The 26,460-nt window shown below is 41.2% G+C and overlaps 1 protein-coding gene and 1 non-coding gene across 2 annotated transcripts in view; one reads left to right on the top strand and one right to left on the bottom strand.

The window, feature by feature from the left end:
* MTHFD1L (methylenetetrahydrofolate dehydrogenase (NADP+ dependent) 1 like) overlaps window positions 1–26,460 on the top strand; it is a 154,167-nt gene that overhangs the window by 22,375 nt on the left and 105,332 nt on the right. The window contains exons 8-15 of the mRNA XM_015592388.2: window positions 2,716–2,807; window positions 3,599–3,696; window positions 6,377–6,550; window positions 13,651–13,787; window positions 15,270–15,316; window positions 19,114–19,221; window positions 20,224–20,298; window positions 21,489–21,591. Of these exons, the coding sequence (XP_015447874.1) occupies window positions 2,716–2,807; window positions 3,599–3,696; window positions 6,377–6,550; window positions 13,651–13,787; window positions 15,270–15,316; window positions 19,114–19,221; window positions 20,224–20,298; window positions 21,489–21,591 (834 nt within the window). The remainder of the gene's footprint in view (window positions 1–2,715; window positions 2,808–3,598; window positions 3,697–6,376; window positions 6,551–13,650; window positions 13,788–15,269; window positions 15,317–19,113; window positions 19,222–20,223; window positions 20,299–21,488; window positions 21,592–26,460) is intronic.
* Window positions 25,889–26,007, bottom strand: LOC112482873. The gene has a single exon (XR_003047432.1). It is a non-coding gene; the product is annotated as a 5S ribosomal RNA (ribosomal RNA).

Genomic DNA, 26,460 nt, shown 5'->3' with positions numbered 1-26,460 from the left:
CTTCTGACTTTTGAACTTTATTCTAAAATCCACTGTATCTATTACTTCTTTTCTTTAATTTTTTTCCCCAGGAAATTCTAGATGTTTTGGACCTATCTCTAAGATATATTATTGCTAGTTTTTCATTTTAAATTTCAATTAGCTCTCAATACAATATATTTCATGTTTTTTACTTTTTTAAAAAGGCTCAGCCCTTTAGAATAAACAAGTCTGTATTATTTCCTTCTTAATTTGGTTTTAGCAATTTCAAAAGGGCTGCTTATATAAGCTAATATTAATATTTTAATTATGTTCCTTTCTCTGAAGATTCTTATGCTGTATTCTTTTTAAAAAAGTGACACATAGTCATTTGATAGCAGAATTCAGATGTTTTAAGTTACAAGTGAAACTCCTGACAATTGTCAGAAAAATTGTACTGAAATTTTATTTATTGGATTTTACCATTTGTCCTTCAAGGTTAATATATTTTACTTCAAAACTATTCACCAGCATTTTTTGAAAGTTTTATCAGTACTAATTTGTAAATTTTAGTTCTTTCTCTTTTCAAACCTTCACATAAATTTTTTTTTTTTGGAGTAACTTGTTCTCCTGGAGGAGTAGAAAATATTTCAAGTTCAGTCTGTATGGTCAGTGCTTTTCTGATCAAAAGGATGCCCTTGGCCAGATTGCAAAGAAAAAAAAAAACAAAAAAACAAAAAACGTTGAAACATTTTCCATATAACTGAGATGGCAAGAAAACGAAAGAATTTGCCTTGGTCCCTCCCACTTCATTTTTTCTGGCAGAAGTCCCAGGGAGGTCTCAAAAGAGCTCCTGTCAGAAAGGCCTGTTCTGATTTTTAGAGGAAGTATTATAACACTTTAGCCTTAAATTTCCTTATTGTGGAAAGTTTGGTTAATAGAACAGAAATTAAGCATGAAAGGCTGTCTTTTAAAGTGATTCATTGACTTGTCACTGGAGGAACCATGAGTTAATGGAAAGTGTTTAGGAGAAGTGGGAAGATGGGTTTGGTTTGGGACTGGACCCCTGCTGGGCAAGAGTAGACAAACCTTGGGTGGGGCCCTCCCCCCACACAGGCAGGTGGGGACATAACGATTTCCTCTCTCTATTCTCTTTAGCCATGAAATTTCTTGAGGACGTATTCCTGATTGGCTGAGTTACCGTCTTAATGGCTTCGAATTCTCCAGATTCAGAACTTTTAATTTAGTTTTAAGATGCATCAATTCCTACTATGAAAACAATACAGTGTGCATGTTAGAAAATTTGTGAAATACGAAATAGTACACGGAAAAAAATAATAATTTCTGATCTAGTCACCTTGAGATAACCATCTGACATTTTTTCCACTAAAAAAGTGTTACACTTAATTTTCATTGGATCATATAGTAGAAACGAAAGTAGGACATCAAGAGCATGACTGAAATTCAGATAACTGTTTCTCAGAAAGAGAAATATTGGTTCCTCCGAGATTTTTCTAAGGTTTAAAATATATTTTTATGTTTATGTGCGTTCTGTGTTATGTTTTAAAATCTTTGTTGGTTTTAGTCACTTTCTATTTTATGCAAGGCAGTGGTTGAGATTATGGGAGAAATTATTCACCGTATAATTCTATAGGTGAAATAGCCTTCATTCACGTGGGTATTTGTGATTCTGCTCTGGGAACATGCATTTATAAGTTGATACCAGCTCCTAGAATGTAGCTTTTTCCTATTTCTCCATCATTTAAAGGTAGAGATAAGAATGAGAGAAGCATATTTCTTCCCTACAGTTGTTGGACAGCACATTCACATCAGATCTCTTGCGATTCAAACAAAACAAAACAAATCTCTCATTCTCTAGATTCTTGGCTTTTGCCTGAATATGATTTATAAAACCAAAGTGTTGCTAATCTTTAAACAGTACCTGAGGGACATGATTATCCAACTCCCTAATACATTGACATAGAACATCACAAAACACTCCAGTGTTTTATGCTCTCTCTCACAAAGGACTGTCAGCAAAATGGATAATTTAAAAGCAGAGTGGCCAGAAAAGAAGGAATTCAAAAAAGTTGCTATTAGAAAAGTTTCTTTTCTCTAAGGCAAGATGTAGGCCGAAGTATTTTACATGTGTATTTGCTTTTTATAAACTTAAAGTACCAGCTAAAGGAAGGAAAAGCAGAATTCTTCTAAATGCCTCTTTATTTTGAAAACCATGTTATCCCTAAAATTAATCTAAAATTTCTCAGTTTTGATGGAAAATTGGTCCTATCACTTTTATGACAAAGATTTTTAAAATTATCCAAAAAAGCCTGACCTTTCACATAACACTTAGGCTGGGCTTATCCTTCCTATTAATGGGTGAAACTGCTTTTATTTCCTATGTATTGTTTAAACATACGCACCGTATGCCGAGTACTTCACCTACCATATCACGTTCAAGTCTCACAGAATTCTGTGAGGTTGATATTACCATTAATTAACAGGCTCAGAGTCACAATTGCTAGTAAGAGCTAGAGGCAAGATTTGAATTCAGTCTAACTCTAAAGTCTGTGGCCCAATCAGGAGCCCCAAGGCTGTGCCAGGGGCTTGTGACCTAACTGCAGCTGTGCCATCACGTCCTGACCCCTGTGGTTACGAAGGAGAACATCACCGGATGTGCCAGCTTTTTATAAGGAGCAATTGGTTATAAAAGGCAGTATACTGAAGGTCTTTTTTTCCCCCTCAAATTCTTTGCAGGGAAGCTCGGACGTGGTTCTCCCAGCATCCATTTCAGTGGTCTCATTACAGAAGGTGACGTGAGTCTCCTCGCTGCAGCTCTGCGGATTCAGGTTTGATGACACAGCTAATTGAGAATTTTTTTGAGTTCGAAGCTTTAGATACTAACATTTTGCAATGTTTTTTGTTCAGCAGACACAGTGGTAAACACTTTGCACGCATATGTCATTTAATTGTCACAATTATCCTATAAGATAATGTTATCCCCATTTGACAGACGAGGAGGAAATGGAGACTTAGGAAAATTAAGTTACTTGCTTTTGGTCACATGACAAGTATGGTCAGGGACCCAAATCAGGGTCCGTTATTACTTATCAATTGCTGCGTAATGAAGTACCCCCCAAATCTGGAACTTAAAACAACAAACGTTATCTCACAATTTCTGTGGCGAGAGATTTGGGAGCAGCCTAGCTGGTTAGTTCTGGCTCAGAGTCTCTCATGGTGAAATCAAGATGTTGGCTGGGGGCTGTCGTCATCGGAAGGGCAGACTGGAGCTCGAGGATCCACTTCCCACGTGGCTACTGGCATTAAATTTCTCGTTGGCATTGGCTGGTGACAGGATGCCCTCATTCTTTATCACATGAACTTCTCTGTACGGTCGCTCACAGTGTTTAGTGAACACTTAAACTATTTCAATAGTACATACATCTCACATTTTCCTTTTTCAGAAAAACCTACAAATTTAATTATGTGAGAATAAAATTACTCCTGGCATTCACTTGAGTTGTGCATCTTTATAGTCCTTTTCATGACGTGACAACCCTGAACAGTCTTTGCACAGTTCAGATACATACCCTGACAATTTTCTCTTTTCTAACATGTTTTCCTTTCTGCCCTACTGAAGAACCTGGTCAGTAGTGGGAGGAGATGGCTTCGTGAACAGCAATACACGAGGTGGAGACTTCACTGCTTGAAACTGCAGCCCCTCTCCCCCGTACCAAGGTATCTGGGTGATGTGTTTATACTGATGTCAGCTCATCAAGTGCCTTAGTTATCCAGGGTGATCCATCGAGTAGGGGGCATGACCCATGGTATTATGGCTTTGGTGGTAGATAATTTTCTCCAATCAAATTGCCACACTACTTTTTCTAGCATCGAAGTCCCCCAAAATTAAATAATGAACATGTTTACCATATTCACTCAGTTCTGAAGTGTATATTTTTTCATTTCTGAAATCAGGATTTCCTTATTATCGATGATATGTCCTGTATTAAATGGCAGTGTTTTTTCCCCTTAGTAGTCCATCAAATAATGATATCTTAGATATGACACAATACGGTAATGTTATATTTGGAATATGCTTTTCAGTGTTAGAAATGTCCAACATATGTCATCTTGGTCTTGAGGGCCATGTAGGTTTCGAATCTAGGAGTAAATGGCCAACCAGCCAAATAGCACTAAGCCTCCTTCAGAGCATGGTAGTGTCTACCGTGTGACAGGAAGCTCTGTGATGGTCCAGATGGATGTTTTCTTCAGAGTGGTATTTAGTGAAGTGTAAGCTACATATTCTCTCTCTGTATAAATTTGGAACTGCAAACTGGAGGATATATTCTCAGCATTTTTAGTGTAATTAGTTAGATAAGCTATCTGAGCCAGAGAGATGCATTCTCCTGCCTCATAATGAGTCCTCTGTGGCCGTCTCCGCCTCAGTGAATTGGCCCCGCCCCCTTCATCCAGGGCAGGCATAACGCCAGAGCTTCTTCCCCAGGTGATCTCATCGCAGGTGTTGGGAGGCAGAGTGTCAGTAATAGAACTTCCAATAATTGACTTAAGTTCTTACTTGATAAACCAGTTGTATTTTGGAATTGAGCTCTGTTTCCTTGAGCACTGAGGTTTGCTTATACCCACCAGGCTGGCGTAACTCTCCAGTCTCTGCTTTCATCCCTGAAATAGACTAAACATCTTAGTCATCCCCTGTGTTCATTAATACATAAATTTCAAGGAATGTTGTTTTTTGTAATATCCCTGAATTTCTATAATCTATTTTAGAAAATACTTTTCAAGTTACTTATGTTGTTATAGGACCTTAATTTTTTTTTAATGAGTAAATTCTACTTACAGAGATCTAAAAAAATTGAGATGGACTCCCCCAAATGGCATACCACAACCTTTGTATAAATCAAAATGAATTCTACTTCGGGAATAAAAGGGCTTTATTTGCTTAACCAAATTTGACTTCCAGAACCACTGAGGAAAGAAAGGCAGGGCTGAGTCGTTTATAAATCACTCAAAAAATCAAAATGCTGTCACTGTCACTCTAGCTAGTGAAGAGAAAACATTGGAGATTTTCTAAGCGTGGGCTCTTGGATTTAGGAGATTGTGGCAGGAGAGAAACAGAAAGAAAGAATAGGCAGGAAAGTAAAAGGAAGTAGGAGCTTGGACAGCGAAGGGGACAGGGGAGGAGAACTGGTCAGGAAAATGCAGGCCGACCTGGGGAAGGGACATCCTGGCTGGAGGCACAGAGCTCGGCCTGCATCTGTCCCAAGGTGCCTCCACCACTCCAAGCTGTCTAGTTCCCGTCAAAGAAGTCTGGATTGGAGGTGGCTTTACCGTCATCGCCTGCATCAAGGTCGGACCCCGACGGGGTCAGGGAGGAGGCTATAGGGCAGTACGGGGGCTGAGAGTAGATTGTCAACATTAGCAACAGAAAAAAACCAGAGCAGGGAATGATCTGCCGCCAGGGGGGAAGGTCCCTGCCGGGACTGCTGTGCCCCCAACAAAGGGGTCCAGGGCCAGCCAAGAGACCGACTGCTGTCTTCGCAGATGTCAGCCCTTAAAACCAAGTCTCCGATGCTTGCTCGCTCATGTTCTGGCTTATGCCTGCCGGGTTTTACTCACAAACAGATGGTCAGGCAGATAGGTGGCCTGAACCCCCAATAAAAAAAAAAAGGCTGAGCTCGAGCCCCAAAAGGCTCTCCTGAGAAGTTCAGCACGTGCTGATCTTCATAGCACTCCTGGAAGGTGAGCAGCAGTGTTCTCATCTTGCCAGGTGAGAACATCGAGCAGTTCAAGATTTGCCCAATGATGTTCCTGAGCTAAACTTCTTGTGCCGGAAGTCGAGCTTCAGGCGTTAGGTCCATTACAATTATGTAATTAATAAAATGTTTTGAAATACAATTTGGACTTGCAATAGGAAAGAGAGGGAAAGAATGGACACAGATAAAACAAAATAGCATCTCCACATTTTTGAGTAGCCAGGAGATACGTGTGGCTAGTCCACTAAGGGTGCATTACGCAATAACCCATCTATTTGTGGTTAACGAATACAGCAATGACCCGTAGAAAGCATCGTGCTCTATAATGGATTTCTACTTACGGGAGGCCTTTGGGCACGCTGTCATATACAGCCCTCTCTCCTATGACATAGGTGTTATCCTTGTACCTGGGCAGAATTCTAGGATCTTTGTGAGTTTTTAAGAGTTGCTTCTCTAAAGCGATGTACCGTTTTCTCATGCACGTTAATTGTTAGCAGTCGTGCTTAATCCTGCTTGGAAGCAAGGACCGTGCAGCCGGTGCGTTGATTTCATGGCTGGCGTGGTGCATGGCGGCTTTTGCTCCAGCAGCGACCACCTCAGCTGAGAAGACTCTTGTCTTATGTGTTCCTCGCCCCCACCCCCTCCAGTGATATCGAGATTTCAAGAGCACAGACTCCGAAAGCTGTGGACGTCCTTGCCAAGGAGATAGGATTGCTTGCAGATGAAATCGAAATCTATGGCAAAAGCAAAGCTAAAGTACGTTTGTCCCTGCTGGAAAGGTTAAAGGATCAGGCAGATGGAAAATACGTCTTAGTTGCTGGGTAAGACTTTTTTAAAATCTGTTTTACTTAGAAGACATGTTTATCAAACTCTCTTCCCTGTGTCTGTCTGTCATCACGCCCCTCAAATAACATCCTGTTCTCAAATTTGATGCTATCTTATCCAATTCACTTGGCATTCCTTCATTTGACTTGGGGCAAGTTGAGGTAAGTTTTTCTTTTCCGTACAAAACGAATTAGTCTCCACAAAGTATAAAGCGTAATGAGTCACTAATCCAGGACTTTATTTTTTGTTTCTCATATTGCGTTTTGATCATCCTTGCACTACCTTGGTTTGTTCAATTTTGTTTTTCAGGATAAAAACTAAAATAACAATTGAACGTAAAATATTTTGAACTGAGCAGGGTTTGTGTGTGTGTGTGTATGTGTGTGTTTTCTACTTAGAAATAACATTTTAATGGAAAACATATAGATAATTCCATGAAACTTTGGTTTTCTTATTCATGTCTTTAAAATTTCTTATTAATGTATTTGAAAGATAATTTCAGAATTGATGTTGGGCCATTTCCATTTGAGTTTTTTAAAAGATAAATGCATGCTGTTTATGAAAAAGAGTATCTGCTTTATTTTTCCCTCTTTTTAAAAAAGAAACACATTCACTAGCTGAAAAAAAAAAAGGATAGAAAATAAGAGATTTCAGATATTTATTCAGCGTGACCCAAGGGAACATTGAGAGACTATATAAATTTCTTTGTTGTTTTGAAATTTCATTGCATGGACTTGATAATGACATATAGGCCAACGCTTGAGGCACAAAATCCTCTTAACAGGCAGAGACATTTCTTACAACTGAACTTGATTTGTAGTTAATTTTCTTTTTACATATTTAATTGTTAATGTAAGTGCTTTCTTTCTTTCTCTGGTTAGAAAAATCATACATACTCATTATAAAAATATTCCAAAAATACAGAAAGTATAAACAAGAGAGTAAAACATCCCAAATCTAGCACCCAGAGGAAACAGCTGTTAACATTTGAGACCATCTTGTCACAGATACCGTCCTTCATAAGTGAGATCATTGACACTGCTGTTCTGTCAGCGACTTGATTATTCAACAGTGTGTCATGTACCTGGCTCCATGTGAATTAAGACAGAGCCATGTTATTATTTTTCGTGATTACGTACCATTTCACTGTTTACATCCAAGATTCTTCAAGTGCTGGGAGAGGGAGTCCCAGGTGGAGTGAGTGGTAGAAATGCCTGGGATGAGGGTGTATTTCGTTTGCCATGTCTTCCCAGCACTGAGAAGCACGCCGTGGCCCAGCCAGCGATAGTCCGGCATGCTTCTAATGCTTCAGGTCTACTGAGGCAGAAAAACGATTTGAAAACATCATAGGGATGTCCCATAATTCATTTAATCAGTTCTTTATGGATGGGCACTTAACTTGTTTTCTCATGGTTAGCCATTATAAACGGTGCTAAAATTAACAACCTTAGGCATGACTCTTTGTGCATTTGCCCAATGTTTCCTTAGGAAAAAATTCTAGGGGAGAATTCAGTGTTTTAAAACTACAAATAAAGATAAAACTACAAAAAAGCAAGATATCATGTATAACATCACCTCTTTAATGGTACCATCATTTCTTCATATCTCCTCCCTCTCCCCTTTCCCCCTTCCCACCCCCTCCTCCTCTTTCTGCAGCTCCTTCTGTTACTGTTTTATGAGAGGAGTAGACAGCCAGGGTCTTTGAGATCGCTGTGGTTTAAAGGAATTCGTACCTTATTTAAGCACCTCAGTTAACTATGGCTTAAACCTTCTCCTTCACGCTTCCCCGCTCACTTAGAGTTGGACACCCAACCCCAGTGAGGTCCGTTCCAAACTAGGACTTCCCCCACACACCCAACCCTAATGGCCTATAACTGAGCTGCAGTGAGAGATGTCGGTCCCACCTGCAGGCACCCTCTGGGACAGTCTTTGAAAGTGGCCAGCTGGCTGAGGGGAAAATCAAGCAGTAATTTTTCATGTGGGATGGCTGTGACTTAACTCCGTTTTGGAAATAAGAGTTTCTCAATATTGGAAATAAAAACACAAATCTAGACATTGCCCCAGCCCTTAGCTGGGAACACAAAATTGATGCTTCTAAAGCAAAATCTCCACTCATATTGTTATCAAGTTCCTAACTTGGAGTCATACTGTCAAAGCCTGGCCTCCGGCCACATGCTAGAGAGTGACCGCCAGCATGGCTAACCACAATTGCAGCCACACGGGGGCCTGTTCCCAGGAGAACACTGCTCTGCACTGCCTCTTCGTAGCATTTATATGTGCATTCGAGCTGAGGAAGATAGGCTGCCGTGTTGTAGATAGAAATGAAAATTAAACCTGAATTCTCAAGTGTAGATGTAACCCCAAGAGATCGGTTATTTTTCTGAAATTGTGGTATAAGTTCCTTTACAAAGACCTCTGAAGGAACAAAAATTAAATTGTATTCCTTTCAACCACATTGAAGGAAAAAGAGCCATAAGGGTAGAGTTTTGAGATAGATATACATCTGTAGCAGAGTTTAAAGTTTTCTAGAAAATATATACCACACTGTATTCTATGAGGGAAGAAGAAACTTTCCCACCAACTAATATTTAATTGCACAAACTACCTTTGTTATCTAATCTTTAAATAGCTGGCTGCTTGAGATTAGTTTAAAACACAAGATGATCATTTTATTTATAATCTAAAATGAAAAGTTCATTTAAAATTTTTTAAAAATCACCTTCATGTTTTTACTTTTGGTTAAGTCAGTTTTGGAAAAATGACATCGTCAAACCATTATACACACTGTTGCAACTTTTTTAGAACTATAAATGATCCCCCCATTATTGGAGAATCTTTTTCTGGAAGTTTTTTATTCTGGAAATAATATTGTGTAATTGTATGAAAATTTAACATAAAGCAAGGTAAAAAGAAGGAGAAAATTAAATATCTCATTACTTGAAAGTGTTAAAAATTTTTATATTTCCTCCCAGGGTTTTTATCTATGCATTCATCCTTTTTAAGTTGAGATCGTGCCATAAATACCGCTTTGTATCCTGCCTTTTCGTGTAAATACTGTAACATGAGTCTTTTTCCATGCTTTAGAATTCAAATACCCAAGTAATTTTTCAATAAACCTAAATAACAATATATTTGTTATTGAACATTTGAATTTATGTATAAATGTGATTTAAATTTATAAACAGTGGGATGAATACATAAAACAATGGGATTAAAATTTTTTTCTACTATTAATAACCCAAATGCAGAACAGATTAATTCATTTTAAAAAGCTATTCTTCAAACTTTAGGGTTTCTCATTCTGTCAGAATCATCTGTATTTCATCAGCTACACATCGCATGGTATTTACACCTACACATCACTTTATTTGCTTTGCCTGACAAAATGAAAAGTATTGGGAATCGTTCAGGGAAATATGCCAAAAGAATCTTAGGGGCTCTTGAGTTTTACATATTTTCCCAGTTACACTAATGAAAAGGAATTTGAGAACTTGACTTGGAGTGCAGCTGTAGGGCATTGAGTGTGTTGTAGGATCGGTCTCCATCGGCCTTTTACTGATTTCTGTGCAGAAATTTCTAGAACTTGTCTCAATTGCTTGGACAGAGCAGTTAAAAGAGAAGCCCGAATCGATCTGTGAAGAGACTGAATTTCACATTAAAGAAAAATTGAAATTATTCAAGTCACTTTATTTTTTCTTTCTGGAGCGTGCCAAATACTCAATTTGATTTTTTCTTTTTTTCTTTTTTCTTTTTTTTTTTTTTTTTAGTGTTTCAACCAATTATTTTGGTCGATGTAAAAATAACCTTTAGTGACTTTTCTAAGATCATACTTTTCTTCTTTGGGTAACTATTTAAAGATCTGTGAGTTTTTCTTTTATTTTTACCACTTGCAGAATAGAACAAAGGTATTTAGAAGAAACCACGACTGTGATAGGACCTTCGAACTGTTTACTACAGTTGTGTGCGATGGGACACAACCAAACGGACTAGGCAGTCCATTGTTAGAAAATAAAAGGCATTTAAAAAATCTTCCAAGTCACGAAGATGCCTGGTATGGGTGACATACATATTCACATGCTGTTTAGCATATAGTTTTGGAGTTCATGATTAGATCCGTGGCTAATGGCAACAATGCTGTTTAACAAGATTCTAGATTTTGAGAACAGTTCAAGTTTGCCCACTTATTGCGACATAAGCAATCTTTTTGATCTTTGAGTAAATGGTGAACTTCTTTCGGATCATGTCCAAATCGGCACAGAGCACTTCCATAAATTTGTACTGTAGTTGACTCTAAATATTTGTCTCAGAAAAGGCGTCATTCCTTTGTCAACCACTTTGTGCTCATCTGTGCCCTGGATAGGTGACAGGACTTCAAGGAGAATAGGCATAGTCCTTCACCTCAGCAAGCTCGTGGCCTAGTAAGCGAGACATACCATGTTGGAAGCTTATAGCAAGCCCTCTGAAAAGTTATAATCACACAATAAATGCTGTGGAATATTAGAGGGAACAGATCGATCAGCCAGGAGAAGTTGAGGAAACTAGTGAACAAAAATCAGTTCTGTCTCCATGAACTCTCATCTCTTATAGAAAAAGAAATTAGGTTAATACGGTGCTTGTCTTGTAAGTCAACTTGACAATTCGGAATCTGATGCTAAGGATATTGGGATAACAAGCCACATTTTGATACCAGATGCAGAAATAAGGTGAAATCAGTTTTTATTGTAGCTCTCTTTATTGCTCCCAATAAATACTTCCTACTTTCTGATTTTCCTGACTTGTAATAGTTGGCAGAAAGCTGAGCGGTCCTGTGTTTCTAATTAAGACTTGGATGGTTAGCCGAAGTTTCGAGGAGGTCATCTCTGGGCGTGTCTGCTCTTGGCTGTCTCCAGCAGCTATGTTAGCATATGCTTGGGAATGAAAATTGAATCTTTCGTGTGCACAGTTTAAGTAAACTACCTATTCTTTTGCAAACAGTAAGTGCTCAGTGTGGTCCTTAAACCACCCTGTGTTCGATAGTACGTTTTCTTCACTGGCTGTTTGAAAATTGTGATGCCTGTGGGTTTTTTAACGTCTTTTTATTCATGTTGTATCTAAAAAGCAGAAAGTTCTCAGCGCATAAACATCTTCACGTAGCTTTGAGTCTTCTCGCATGGCTGGAGGAGTTTGCGGGTGACTTTTTCGGGCAGTGTTCAGGCTGGCTCACCAGCTCCCTACCAGTAGCCTCCTTGTTGCTAAATCTGGTGACCACTTCTTGGTCCTCACCAGGCTTCAGACCCCTTCAGACTCTGGACACTTCCTTGGTTTTTTTCAAGAGTCCCTGTCACACCCCCGCCCCCTCCTCTCTTACTTTTTACTGCTCTTGCTCAGTTTCCTTTATGCTCTCTCTTCCGACTATTCCTTAAGATAAAACATGAACAGTTTTGTCTCTACCTTTTTTCTCATTCTGTTCACTCTCACTGACTGCTCTTGCTTTACATTGTTAATTATAGTTAAGAATTTCTATCCACAGAAATAACCTAGTGAGGTCAGGTGACTAGCCCGGGTTTGATTTCCAGTTCTATTAATCATGTGACCGTGGGCAAGTTACTTAAACTCTTCGTGCCTCAGTTTCCTCACTTTTAAAATGAGGATTAAAAATAATTAACCCAACTATAACAGAGCCTAGCATGTTAACTGCCCAGAGCCCATCCTCAGTTTTGTCAGGCGAATGTTTATTCAGTTGTCTGAGTTTCGATGTTGCTTCCTCCAGGAAGCCTTCTCTGGAGTTCCAGATCTAGTTGGAGCCTCATTCCATGGGCTCTTATAACATAGTCTCACTGCCCTACGTCCCCTGTCTTCGTGTTTATCAGATTCACTAGAACTGCTGATTTCTCCGTCCATACCTCTCATTAGTTGGAAGCTTTATGAGAGCAGCGATGGAATCCATCGTGGTTATCATCGTGTCCCCAGGGTCTAGTAGCCTGGCACGTGTTAGTACTTAATACGTAGTTGCTAAACGAATGATCGATTGTATTGCCGTGGTGGTCGGAGGTAGTTGAGGATGACGCATCTAAGGGCATTCATTCTTTGTGGTCACATCAGTAGATTTTGCAGGTCAGAAAACTATCATCAGTTTTGTTGTGGTTGAGTATCGTAGACAACCTGACTCACGCCAGCTCATAGAAGACCGTATTGTAAGCCCAAATGGCAGTTTTTAAACATAGTACATTGTTAGTGTATACTAAGGAACAGTTTTATGGGACCCTACTTAGGAATGTAATATCCACCTATGCCCTCATGTAATACTGTGATGTTCTGTGTGAACGTGTGATGTTTGGTTTTATGGGGGGTTGTGGTCAGCAGTAAGCTCCTCAGAGCACAAGTGATTGCCTTATTCTTTCCAAATAGTTGAGAGGCTGTTGTATGGGAAAGGATAAGGCTTAGTGTGTCTGACTCCAAGAGATAAGAAGCTAAAGGAATGCAGACATCTCCCCTTTAGAGCAAAGAATGTTCTACTGTCTGGAAATGAATGGGCCACCCTGGAGGTAATGAGCTCCCACCACTGCTTCAGTTCAAGCATGATGGGGACAGCCCTGGGCACTGACATCTAGAAAGAGATGGATGGGTGGGGACATTAGGATCCCTTCCTGTCCCGGGAGTTGGGCCATGCCTCACTTACTCATGGAGCATCGAGTTAGGCCCTGCGCCCACATCACGTCCCCGAGAAATGGCCCTGGATGAGCGAATGCCAAATTACCCATCAATAAGAAATGACATCAGCTTAATTATCGAAGCCATTTTGATGAATGATTCTATGCGATTTCTTAAAGTTAATAATGTTATTAGCACCAATGCCTAATAATTTTTCTCTCTTCTTTGGGGGGCAGGGGGGAGAATCTCTTGGCGAAGGTGTGTCTGTATCTTGACTTTAGATTAAGCATGGCCTGGGTGCATGGTAGAGCGTAATGGTTCAAGAAAAGTGAATTATGAAGTGGATTTTGGAATGGTACGTTCTCTCGTAATATCCTCTGATTTTGTTCTCGTACCTTAAGTTTACCTGGCATAGGTTGTCTCGGAAATAATATTAAATTCACTTTTTTTTCCCCTCTCAAATCAGGATCACACCCACCCCACTTGGAGAAGGGAAGAGCACAGTTACGATTGGCCTCGTCCAGGCCCTGACCGCACACCTGAACGTCAACTCCTTTGCCTGTCTGAGGCAGCCTTCTCAAGGGCCCACTTTCGGAGTTAAAGGTACTTTATTTAACAACAAGTATAATTTCAGAGCAAAATTGTAGAGGGAGAAAGGTTTAAAAAGAGCATCATCAACAGATGTGGCATTAAAAGCTGTCAGAGGAGCTAGTGTGTTTCGTCCCTATGTGCACTTGCCCACACAGACACCCAGTAACGTGGGGGTCACCCCGAGCTGGTTCTCTGCAGAGAGAACTGCATGGGGTTTTGGTGGAGCCCCCCACCCCCCACCCTTCCCGAAATCAGTTTCCTTGGTTTCCCTGAACCGTGGCCAGGCTCTCGCTCAGGAGTGTAACCTTGAGCAGAAAGAAGCTTTCGGTTTCCTCAGAACCTTTGCCAAGCGATTTTGAAACTCTTGCCATTTTTATTTGCGTTTTATCACCCCAACCATGGTGAAGGGTCTTTCCACCCAGTTAGAGACCCTCAGTAGGCCCTCCCAGGTCTCGGCTGGTTCGGAGCTGCAGCGTGAGGCCTGCAGAGCTCCGGAGCTGACCAGCGTGGACAGATCGACGGGATGGAACTCCCCTCTGGCTGCGGTTGGGCTCATGTCTGGCAGCGACACGTTCACTGCTCTTTCTTCACTGATTTATCATGAAAACATTCTCCAGCGCACTTCATAATAGCATTTATTGCTGCAATTACTGTTTGTTCTTGGCACTTTGTGGGTTTTAGCGGTATTATATTTATACTACTGTTATAAATATTAATAACTCCTAACTCATTAAATACTGATAAGTCATAGAATGTCACGCATTGTGTAGTGGAATGAACACTAGGCTTGGAGCAAGAAGGTCGAGGTTTTATTCATGGCCGTCTCCTACTGCTGTGTGACCTTTAGCCAATGACAACCTCTCTGAGTTGTATCTGAAAAAGTGTAAAAAGGCTTACAGTACCAGGCTTACCAGGTTATTTTGAGGACAAAATGAGATAACATAGAAAAAACAGGGAAAACTATAAATGATATGGACATGGAAGGTATCATTATTGTTTAAAAAAAAAAGTCTTTTTAATGTAATAACTTTACTATGTTGAAGGATAAGCAGCATGACAAATCTTATATATTATTATCTAAAATTAATTGAAGTTCATAATGTGTTAGTCTGAGTTTATCAGGTGGGTTTTTTTTAACAAAGTTTTTTGATACTTCAGTGCACATGCAATTAGATGAAGCATAGCCACATAGACCTAATAATAAATTAACAAAATAATCTCATGTTTGCTGTAGCAACATTGCTATATTATTTTTACCCTTTTTTTAAACAAGGAAACCGAAGTCCTTATATTGCAGAGTTGGACATAGCGTGATTTTTTTTTTTCCCCTTCTGTGCTGCTTTGATAGACAGTTAATGTTTCTCACTGCCTGTGATTTCGTCTTGAGGGTACGTGCGTCCCTGTTGGTTTTGGGGAGCCATGTCCCTAGGGCTCTGTCCATTTTTGTGGCTGTACTTGGCGACTCATTCCAGCGGTGTCTGCTCTGTTATTTAGGAGGAGCTGCGGGTGGCGGATATGCCCAGGTCATTCCCATGGAGGAGGTAAGATCTCAAAGGGACACGTGTCGTGTGTCACTGTTTTTCCTTCCTGGCATCTTTTTTTCCTGTACTTCCATAAACACAGGCCTACAGTCCTTTACCCTCAACCCCCAAGTCTTGAAAGGCTCTGAAAACCGAAAATTATATGACCCATTTGGTGGCAAAACCTGACATTTACCGTTATGAACTATGTGTGGACTTTGTGCCACTTGATATAAATGTTCTTATATTTTGCTGCAGAAATATTGTTTTTGATGAATGGAGGCTGACCTAGACCCTACTTGAGGTGTTTTATAAATAAATTGTATGTACATTACGCTACCTTTCTAAATTCCAAACAGTTCTGAATCCCAAAACCCACCTGGCCTGAAGGCGTTCTGGAAAAGAGGACACAGACCTATATCTCCATCGAGCACCTGTCATCCTGCCCAATTCAGGAAGTTGGACTCTTCCCTTCTGTAAATTGAGACTCCAAAATCAAATAGTTCCAAAGAAAAATGAACAGAAAGGGCCAGTGGTAGCAGTTCTTATTTCTCCAAGAACCCCTCTGCACCCCGATAACCACTCCCTTGTCCCCTATGTCTAATCAGCGACCAGGTCTCATCGGTTCTACACTCTGCATTGACCTCTTAGTTCAGGCCCTGAGAAATCTCCCTGAACTCCAGGTCTGAGCAGCTTGCTTTTCTGTCCAGCATGTTTGAGTGGTTACTCCATCAGCATGCATCCAGCACCGCGTGCATCCAGCACCGGTCCTCGCGGGCCCCCGCTTCTGCCGACTCTGCCTCGCTGTGTCAGGTCCCCACGTGCAGCCCTCCCCCTCGCCGCCCTGTCACACTCCTTGCAGACTTCTGCCCTGTTATCTCTTGATTCCGAGCCTGGAATGCCCTTCGCTTCCTTTTCCACCCTCGCCATCTTTGTACCCGTCTGGGTTGTGTTCCTCCCCCAATGACCCCTTCATACTCTGTGTCTGTCTCCATCTGGTCCGGCAGCTGTGGTGAGTTAGAGGCTCCAGCACTTAGCAGAGCGCCTGGCACACAGTTGGTGCTCGCTAAGAGATATTTGTTGGCTTTGTTGAACAATTAGGAGAGATGTTTACCATGGAGACCCGAGTGTCAGGGAAGCCGAAGGAAAGTGCGGATAATGTTCAGTTATTGGGGGAGGGTGAGAAAGAATAGTCAATAGGCATTGCTGAGAAAAACAGCCCCGAGCCTCACATCTAGAGGGAGGTGAGTAATATTCCCGAGCTCAGAAGACACAGGGCCCGAAGGCCAGACTGGGGATGGAGGACAAGGAGCATGCCTGGGGGAATGGCTCAGGATTTAGCTAGCAAATATTGAAAGGGGATCAGTGTCCTGCTGACATATGTCCTCAGCTGCGTGGCTCAGAGTTGGCTCCAACTTAAGGCATGAAGTAGCTGGCCCAACACAATCAGGCACCTCCCGTGTCGACTTCATCTCTCTGTCCCCACCTGTGCACAATGCCCGACACCCAGTAGGTACTCGTTGGCTGAGAGCATGAGCAGACAGCGCACACTAGAAGAAACATAATAAATAGTCATGGGAAAACGTTAGAATAAATTCCAAATGGATTGAAAAACTGAAAGTGAAAATACTAAGACTTGAAGGGTGAGAAAGAGCCAGGCTCGTGAAGAATGCGGGAAAGCATTCCGGGCAGCGGGAATGGCTTGTGGGGAGGCCCTGAGGCAGGAGAGGGTGCGGTCTGTTAGAGAAGGAGGAGACACTCCTGTGTGCCAGGGGCCAACGGGAAGTGCAGGCAGATGAGGTAGAGAAATGGGCAGGGGCCACCTCTTTCAAGCAATCCAAGTTCATAGCCAAGAGGCTGGATATGATCGGAGGTATCTTGGTCAGCCATTGAAGGGATCTTTGCATCAATAACATGGTGCAAATTGGGGTTTTATAAAAATCACCCTGATTTCTGTGCGGAGAATGATTGTCAGCAGCCCAGAGTGGACGCTGGGGGTCTAGTAAGGAGCATGGGCAAGTAGCCCAGGAGAAAGATGGCGGTGGCTTGGCCCAGGATGGTGGCAGTGAGGATGGAAAAAAGGATGACATTGATCTAAGACAAGTTTGCTGACATTTGCAGAATTAGATGCAGGGCTGAGCAAAGAGGAGGATTCACGGGTGACATCCGGGATGCTGAGTTGAGCAACCCTATAGAATCACGTATTGAAATGGAGGACTTGGGGGGGAGTAAGGGCGTGATGGGCAGAGGGCCGGAACTGGTGGCGGAGGGGAGAGTGGCTCCTAGAATAGTCCCGCCTGGGGCCAGTGGACACCAGTGGTCAGATAGCTGGAAAGGAAAACGTGTGTCCCAGTTCTAAAATGGGCAAAGGGTTCAACGGAAACATCAGAAAAGAAATATTAACTAATGAGTGAATGTTTATCTTCAGTAATTAAATTAATCTACATTAAAACCACTCTCAGTTATCGTTTTTCTTGTCAAATTGACAGAGTTGGACTTTTTTTAAATAGCAGTAATACCAAGTTTTGGCATTACACTTTTTCGAAATAGACTTTCTGTACCCTTACAGAGCTGGGACATGTATTTTGGTAATACTTTTCTAGAGGGAAGTTAGAAATATGTATCAAGTGCCTTAAAAATACTCATACCCGTTAGACCAAATAAATCCATTTTTAGTTTATCCTAAGGAAAAATTGGCTGTATATGCAAAGATTTAATTTTAAAACTGTTTATCTTCACAGTTTGTAGCAATAACGAATTGCAGGAAAACACATAAATGTCTAACAGGATTTCAGATTAACTGTATTTTGAAGACTAATGATGTAAAAATGTGAGTTCACATTAAGTGTAAAAGTTAAGGTATAACCTATTATGGTGTCATGATCTATTTATTTGAAATTAAAACTATTATAAAATATACACATATATAATTTTTCATATTTTCTAGTGATCATATATTTTGTTGTAGAATAAGATTTTAACAAGAAACACCACTTTTTCAACTATTAACTTATTTTTTGGCCCAAAGATTACTTCGTTTCTGAAGTAACTTATCTGCTCATGTTTCGTGGGTGGTATCTCAATCCTTTCAAAAAAGCAAGTTGATGATATTATCAAGATCCTTTAACTCAGTAACCACACTGCTAGAAATATATAAAAATAGCTATTTGCATAGATTCTTTGTAATCGTAGCCTTCTTCACAAAAGTGAACATTATCCAGACACAGGAGACTGAAAAATTTTGGTGCATCTTCTCAATTATATAGCCCCTATAAACTATAACGATCCATAAACAAAATTATTACAAAATGGGTTCTTTGAAAAGGAAGGTATGCTGATTGTACAAATAATGTGTGCGCACATAACTGGAAGGAAAACCGAAGAATTAACAGAGTTGCAAGAGTAATAGATTTCCTATTTCTCAGACTTTGTCATATTTTATATTATTCTGTTGCTACTGTTTATTTTATGCCCTGCCTCATTCTAAAGTATACTTGATATGATACTATTTTCTAGATCATAAAACAATGCATAAAGGTAAATGAAAATAAGGAAAACAAAATAAGGAAACCAATCACTAAACCCATCAGAATATTTCACACTTAATCTGAGAAAGAAATAATCTGCAACAGGAAGTCTGCTCCAAAGTTCTTGGTTGTCAGGGGAAAACCCCAACATCGATTTTCTGACTTAGGCTGTTTTACGGACTCGGCTCATAATAGGATATGTGATTAATGTGATCTTTTATTTATTTAGAAAGTCTCGAATAGTCATGGTTGTTTGGAACCAGTAGAAAGATGTTTTCATTTCCTTTATAGTTCAACCTTCACTTGACGGGGGACATTCATGCCATCACCGCTGCCAATAATTTGCTGGCTGCTGCCATCGACACAAGGATTTTGCATGAAAACACTCAAACTGATAAAGTAAGAAAGGTTTCTCGTTAGCCATTTGGGGCATCTTATCCTGGGGTCTTTGAGATTCTTAAAAAGTTCATAGAAAAACTTGTGGAGTCTGTAAACTCTGAAATTTAATCAAAATTTTGTGAATTTATATATGTCCTTATTTCTTGAGGAGAGGATGCATACTTTGGTCAGATTCTCAGATGAGTTTGTGACCACTGCCAAGTTGTTGGGAGAATTGATTGTATTGATTGTACTGTATAAGCCAAATATTGTTTGAGATCAGTCTTTAGTTTTGAGTGTAGTTCGTTTGCCAGTTCTCTTCATTCTGCCCATAGGTCTTATCTCTGTTCTATACTAAGGGAATTGGAGGAAAAGCTTTTTTTCTTTTTTCTTTCTTTCTTTTTTATTTTGTTGTTGTTTATTTGTTTGTTTGTCTTTTATGGGTTTTGTTCTGTTGTGATTTGTTTTGGGGGTTTGTTTTTTCTCTCTTTTCGGAGGAATAGTTTTTCTAAGACTAATGTTATGTGCAGCTATTCCAGAGGTGCCGTTTCAGAGGTCAGACCCCTTAGTTGGGCTTCAGGTGCAGTCTGAGAGGTAAACCACACACCTGAAGGGGACAGGGTACCAGGTGCTAATTCCTCATAGACATATGACATTGATAAAAGTGGGACTTTCTGGCACTTTTACAAGGATCCTGACTACTTCCAATTAAAGTAACTACCTAGTGAGTTTTTGAAGCCAAATACAAATAAATATTATTTTGATAGTTATGGGGCTGTAGATTATGAAATGTGTGTTTATGCAAACTCTTTGCAATGTGCATTATGTCAGATCTAGTCAGATTTATTAAAATGACAGAACTTAAGGCTACATTGTTTATATTAGCCAAGAATTTTAATGGGGTCTGTAATCTAAGCAGTTTGGTTATAAATGTAATGAACTTTGTCATATCCTGTGAATTGTCCAAGTTCATGGTTGGCCCTTAAACTTTTGTGGGATTTTATTTTTGTTTTGTGTTCTTAGGCTCTATATAATCGACTGGTTCCTTTAGTGAATGGTGTTCGAGAATTTTCAAAAATTCAACTTGCTCGGCTCAAAGTAAGTTTCCAGTTACGGTTGTTCAAAAAGAAAATATCCTGGAGACAAATTGAAATAATTGCCAAAGCCAGAAATTTTGAACTTGATTTGATTTTGGTTTTTGGATACTCCTTTGAGTACTGAACTCTAAAGAGACAGAACAATATAGCAGAGAGCTCAGAACTGAAAGCCTGGGACCTGGACCCTACACCAAAGAGCAGGCAGGACACATCGGGCCTCAGTTTCTTCACCTATAAATTAAGAGGACTGCTCTGCTGATCTAGAGTATCCTAGTCAACGAACAAATGAGAACTGCCAAGAGTCCTTCTCTTTCGTGAAATTTCTTCAATCACTAGGAAATAAGATACAGCCTTTGAAAGGTCATCTCTCAGTTTTTGGTGCAACAAGATGCTAAGGTTGCAGTTGCAATCTTAATTCTTATCCACTTTGCTATTTTCTAGTTCCATTTGCTACTCATGCTGCTAATCACACTGATTTCCCCTTGCTCTTTTCCAGAGACCGAAAACTAACTTTAATGGTATAATTTACAGCTACTGCTTGGTAATAATTAATTGGTTGAAAAAATTCACCCCCTTCTTAACTGAACCAAGTTTGGTTTGTTGATAATACTGCACAATATTTTGTCCTCAGCAGCTACAACATAATTTCCATTGCCCAGATTCCTTTCTTCTACTTCTTTATTAAGAACCTCTTAATTAGGATGTTTCCTTTACAGAAATGGATGCATCGACAGTTTCAATGGTTTTTCCTCAGTGAATTAGAAATAACTGGTTCTGAAAACAGACATAAACTTTACTTGAATTAATGGTTTTTGGATTTGAAAAGAAGAACTAATGAACTGGAGCGTCAATTATGTAGGCGGCAATTTATGTCCGTTCTGAGCGCAGCACGTAGTGGTCACATAGCACAAGCGGGGTGTTTTGTACACTGCCAACGGCGATGCACTTTCAGATCTGTTCTTTTGAGGCTATGTTACAAATTTCATTGTCTTTCACCGATAAGAGATATTGGGCCTCAGGCATTCGTTTATATGAGTTGGCCTATCCTACCATTTACTCGAAGTTCAAATTCAGTTTTTAAAAAGGCTTTCCTAGTCATGGAGAAAATAAAGGAAGGAGGATCGTTTTAGTTACATTTTGCTTTCTATTCCTTCTAAAACTTAGTGCATTTTTTTTCTTCTTAATCATCAGAAACTGGGAATAAATAAGACGGATCCAAGCACACTGACAGAAGAGGAAATGAGTAAATTCGCCCGTCTCAACATCGACCCCTCTACCATCACGTGGCAGAGAGGTGGGTACTCATCGCCGGGCGGGGAGGGCGGCATACGTTCCAGCTGAAGCTCTTAAATCAGTTTCACAGATGCAGAGTTTTATTTCTTCCCATTGTCCCCAGCTCGTGTTTTGTAATCCCTCCATTTGCTTCTCTTCTGTCATCCCTGCCCCCCATCAGGAGAAGGGTCCATGCCCCTTCTTAAACCACCTGGTCCAACCACCTGGTCCATGGCAGCTCACCGGGTCTCACCCACTTCCGTATTTCCAAGGGAAATTAGTTATTTTCTCTTCTGTCTCTTCCCTGGCTTCTTTTTATTCTATGTTATTATTACTTTTTTCCATCTCTTTAATTCCTTGCCCTCCCCCCTCACACTCTTTCCCCCCTGACCCATGGTTCTTGCCGTTTCCCCTTAAGAACCAGATCTCTGAAGGCGGGGCGTCTCCTCCCACACTTTCGGGGCGTGCACCCCGGGGCCTGGCGCACCTGGGGTATGATCCGTGGCTCCACCTGGGGTGCAAACCCAGGACCTTCTGCGTGTAAAGCAGACCCGCTAACTACTACACTATGGAGCCACCCCCTTCCCTAGCTTCTTGTCCTGAATTTTTTTTTTTTAAGTCTTAGTCTGTTCTCCCCTTTTTTGTCCTGCTGCCCTGTCCACCTGCCGCCTGAATTTCTTCCTTTCATTTTCTTACCACTAGCTCCAAGTAGCTCTTAAGTTTGTATTTTTGGTGCCGAATTTTTTCTCTGAGTCTAGTACATACTTCCAGCCATTAGAATACCCTCTAACGCTTCAAACACAACGACTCCCCCACCCCGACCTTGGCTGTGATGCCGCCTCCCTGATCCCACACTGCCCTGTACAGGGGTGGGACTGTGGGAAGAGGCCTGAAGCGTGTCGTCTCTACCCTGCCACTAGCTAATGTTCGTGAACGTGAGCAAGCCACGCACGCGTTCTGGGCCTCGGTCTCTTGCAGATGAAAATGGTAACGTACTTACTGGAACATGGTGACGGCACTTGCTTTAATTTCCGCCCCCCAATTTAGTAGGGGTAACGTACTTACTGGAACATGGTGACGGCACTTGAAGAGACCTGTGGTGCTGCAGAAGGGTCGGACCATACGTGTTCCGGGTCCTTCCTGTATCGTTCTTCTCGGACTGCCCACCCACTGTCCCCATTCCCATTTCCATTTTCACCCGATGCCTGATTTATCACAGTTGCTTTTTAATAGATAGTCTTGCTTTAATTTCCGTCCCCCAATTTAGTAGATGCATATTGTAGCGATGTTGGCCTGTCACTTCCTTGCTCAGAAGCCTCCATGCTGTTTAACTAAATCCCCCCACCCCCCCATCCTGGGCGGGATAAAATTGCCATCACATAGCTTGGCCTTAAGGACCACTATGGCGTGGTCTCATGCACTTTTATGCCCTGTCTACTTCCAGACAGGTGGGTACCTTCATCCTTCTGCCTACCGTTGACGACCTCCCTGCCTCTGCCCTCCCAGACACAGCCCGGGTCCAACCTTTTGTGAAGCGTCCCTTCCGGGAATCCATTCAAACATTTCATTAAGAATTTAGTGTTTTTCCACAAACCGTGAAGTAGAGAGACAAAGAGATTGAATCTTGGCTCTACCATTTATGAACTGTGCAACTTTCAACAAATGACTTCCTCAGTTTTCTCTGTAAAATGGAGTAATGATCCCAGCCTCCCCCTCGCACAGGTCCACTGCACCGTGGGAGTGCTTTCAAACTCTAAAGCACCACCCACATCATCGGTAGAGGCCACCACGGTGACAGTTGTGTGATGTAGTGTTTCTGTGCATCTTCGTCTCCTAGACTAGAGGAGAGTAAAATCTCCTTGGAAACTTTTTTAAAAATATTTTTTATTATAAAGGTAACAGCATTATAAAGATTTTGGAAATATCTAAAAAGAATAAGAAACATCTTGCTATACTAATAAAACTATTTCGGGTTTTTTTGTGCCTCCGGATTTTGTGTATAACTCTAATTATAATTTGGATGTGATGATTTTATGTCCTATCAGCTTCATTTACATCATAATAAGCGTGTTCAGAAAGAGGGCAGTGGCTCGGTCCCGTGGGTCTTGGGAGAAAAAGGCTACGTGGTCCCTCATACGTAGGGCTGGTGTGCAGACTGGTTTCTCTCTGAGAGAGCTGAGGGGACAGCATTTCGTGGTTGCAAATCAATGTTAATAGAAATGACAGCTGAAAAAAATTATTCCAGATAAATACTAGAATTATTATATTATTGTTTAGGGCATTAAAGTGAGGGAAACGTGATTCTTATAAACAAGCCACCTGGGTCCACAGGCGTTTGGAATGACATTTAATAAGTAGCTTAGCTCTTATTCTTATGAATTAATATAAAAAAATGAGACTATCAGATGAACTGAGAAGATTTAATATAGGAGTATGTTTTTTTAAGGCAATATGGGCTTAGACCTAGAAATAGTATAATCTTTGTGATGAGATTAGGTCCTTGTATGATCTGACAACTGGAGAAGGGACACTCAGGGACCACGTGGGTTGAAAACCTCATCTCAGACCATGTGGCCGTCATATATTTAATGGCCACCCCTGTTCTTTCAGCCTGTATAAGAAATCTAACTGCTGGGTCTTGCATCCTGTGCCTCACATCAGAAGCTTAAAGTCCTTGTGTGCCTGGCAACAGGGTGGGACTGGGAGCCAGTAGAATATTCCAGAAACACTTAGCATAAGCAGAATATACAGTAGACATGGAGCCATTTTGTTGTTCCTGGGGGAGCGTGAGCCCCTGCCTCTCTGAGCACCGGAAGTGCCCAGAGCTCACAGTCTTCCCTTCGCCCCATCTCAATGGTGTGTCCCTTCTTTGGCTGTTAGACCAAAGTCCCACAACCCTCAATTGGCCTCAGTGAACTGACATCAGGTTCCTGGTTCCCAGCATTGCCCGACTGACAGCCCTGCAGAGAATCACTGCAGATCTTCCGCTGAAACCAAAGTAGTAGAACTTCCCTGTGGTCATACCTTATACAGCCCAGACCCTGCCTGAGCTGCGAGAGCTTAGCAGGCCATTAGACACACCATGCACGTCCCTCAAGACACAGTCAGCACTGTGGGACTAAAACGACCATCAAAGAATAAAAAACAGATTTCTCCCCCCTCCTCTCTCACTCTACTCTCCTTATCTCCCCTCTGCCAGTAAACGCCTTAGATCAGAGACGGATGTCCTGTTCATCTGTGCATCCCCGCACAGCGAGTATGGGACCCGGCACGGAGTTGCCCCTCAATAAATATTCCTGGAGTGAACAGACGTTTCTCATTCCACCTTTAGCTCTCTCGTGCGGAGGCCAGGAATTTTGTATCGCTCACTCAGGGTCACTTTCTGGGATCCTTCTCGTGTGTCAGGATTTAGTCCTCACATTTCTTCTCTCATGGATCCCCGACATAGCCCGTACATCAAAAGCTCGTGGATATGAGACGCCCTGCTCTGCCAGGGCCTGGTAAGCCCACTGGCAGGCTTTCACTGCCACTGATTACAGTTCATCTTGCCAAGATTATTTTTTGGCTTGTTTGTGTTCTCGTTGCTAAATAAAAAACAGCTGAATTTCCAATAACTAGATCACAGCAACCTTGTGCCAAGATTGTGTATACTACGCAAAAGAGTAAGAAATATTTTACTTTATATGACTCTAAACCATAGGTCTTGGGAATAATTACCAGCTAGTGATCATATAGCGAAGCATTCCTTTCCCTGTATATACTCTGCCTATATCTTAAAATCAGAAAGGTTTAGAGTGTTGTTTGAGTGCCTGTGAGTGTGTCTGAGTGTGTACATGTGTGCGGATGTGAGAGAGAGAGCGTATTGTACATGGAGTAAGACTGGCAGCAGCTGAGTCGGGGAACAGCCCAGGTGGGCCGCTAGCACTTTGGGAAAGAAAAGGTGAACGTTTTCAGCCTGCAGGTGCTTTTAGTCTCCAGATGTATAATTCCCGTCACCGTCGTCAGTGCCATATCGTACATTTAGTGAATTGAATCTTGTTATCAGTGTGGACAGCTTGTTGTTTGAAGCCAAATGAATTGTTAGTGAAGCCTCTGTCCTGGCTTTGTTTCTGGCATTGCGAATTTGGTTTTCACTAAACCAAATCTGGCTTTCACTAAACCAAATCTAGTTTTCACAGAAAAAAAAATGTAAATCAGTGCAATTCAAACGAGCCAGTAAGAAGAAATGAAGAGAATTGGTGCCTGCTTGAATCATGATTGACTTCTTCTCTTCTCTCCATACTACATTGTTTTTTTTTCTTTTATTCTTTTTTTTTTAACGCCTACAGCGCCTGGTCTTCCTAGGTGGTCTCCCATCCAAGTACTAACCAGGCCCAACCCTGCTTAGCTTCCGAGATCAGACGAGATCGGGCACGTTCAGGGTGGCGTGGCTGTAGACTTACTTTGTTTTTAATTGTGGTTAAATATACATATATCACTTTAACCATTCGTAAGTGTGCAATCAGTGCCATTAAATACGTTCAGTTGACAAAGCTCTCAATGATTATACCATCACCACTATCTTAAACCCCAAACTTTTTCATCATCCCTAACAAAAACTCTGTACTCATTAAACGATAACTCCCCTTTTACCCTCAGCCCTTATAACTTTTGTCTTACTTTCTGTCTCTGTGAATTTGCCTATTCTAGATACCTCATTTTAAGTGGAATCATGCAGTATTTGTCCCTCCTCTAGCTCAGCGGTCCCCAAGCTTTTTGGCACCAGGGACTGGTGTGCACCTGAGAATCTAGTGCTGGATGATCTGAGGTGGAGCTGAGGCGGTGATGCCAAGCGCTGGGGAGCAGCTGCAAATACAAATGAAGCTTTGTTCACTGGCCTGCCGCTCACCTC

The sequence above is a fragment of the Pteropus alecto genome, unplaced genomic scaffold (assembly GCF_000325575.1).
Source record: "Pteropus alecto unplaced genomic scaffold, ASM32557v1 scaffold176, whole genome shotgun sequence".
In the NCBI taxonomy this organism is placed as follows: domain Eukaryota; kingdom Metazoa; phylum Chordata; class Mammalia; order Chiroptera; family Pteropodidae; genus Pteropus; species Pteropus alecto.
Note: the sequence above shows the minus strand (reverse complement) of the source record. Positions and strands in the feature narration are given on the sequence as shown.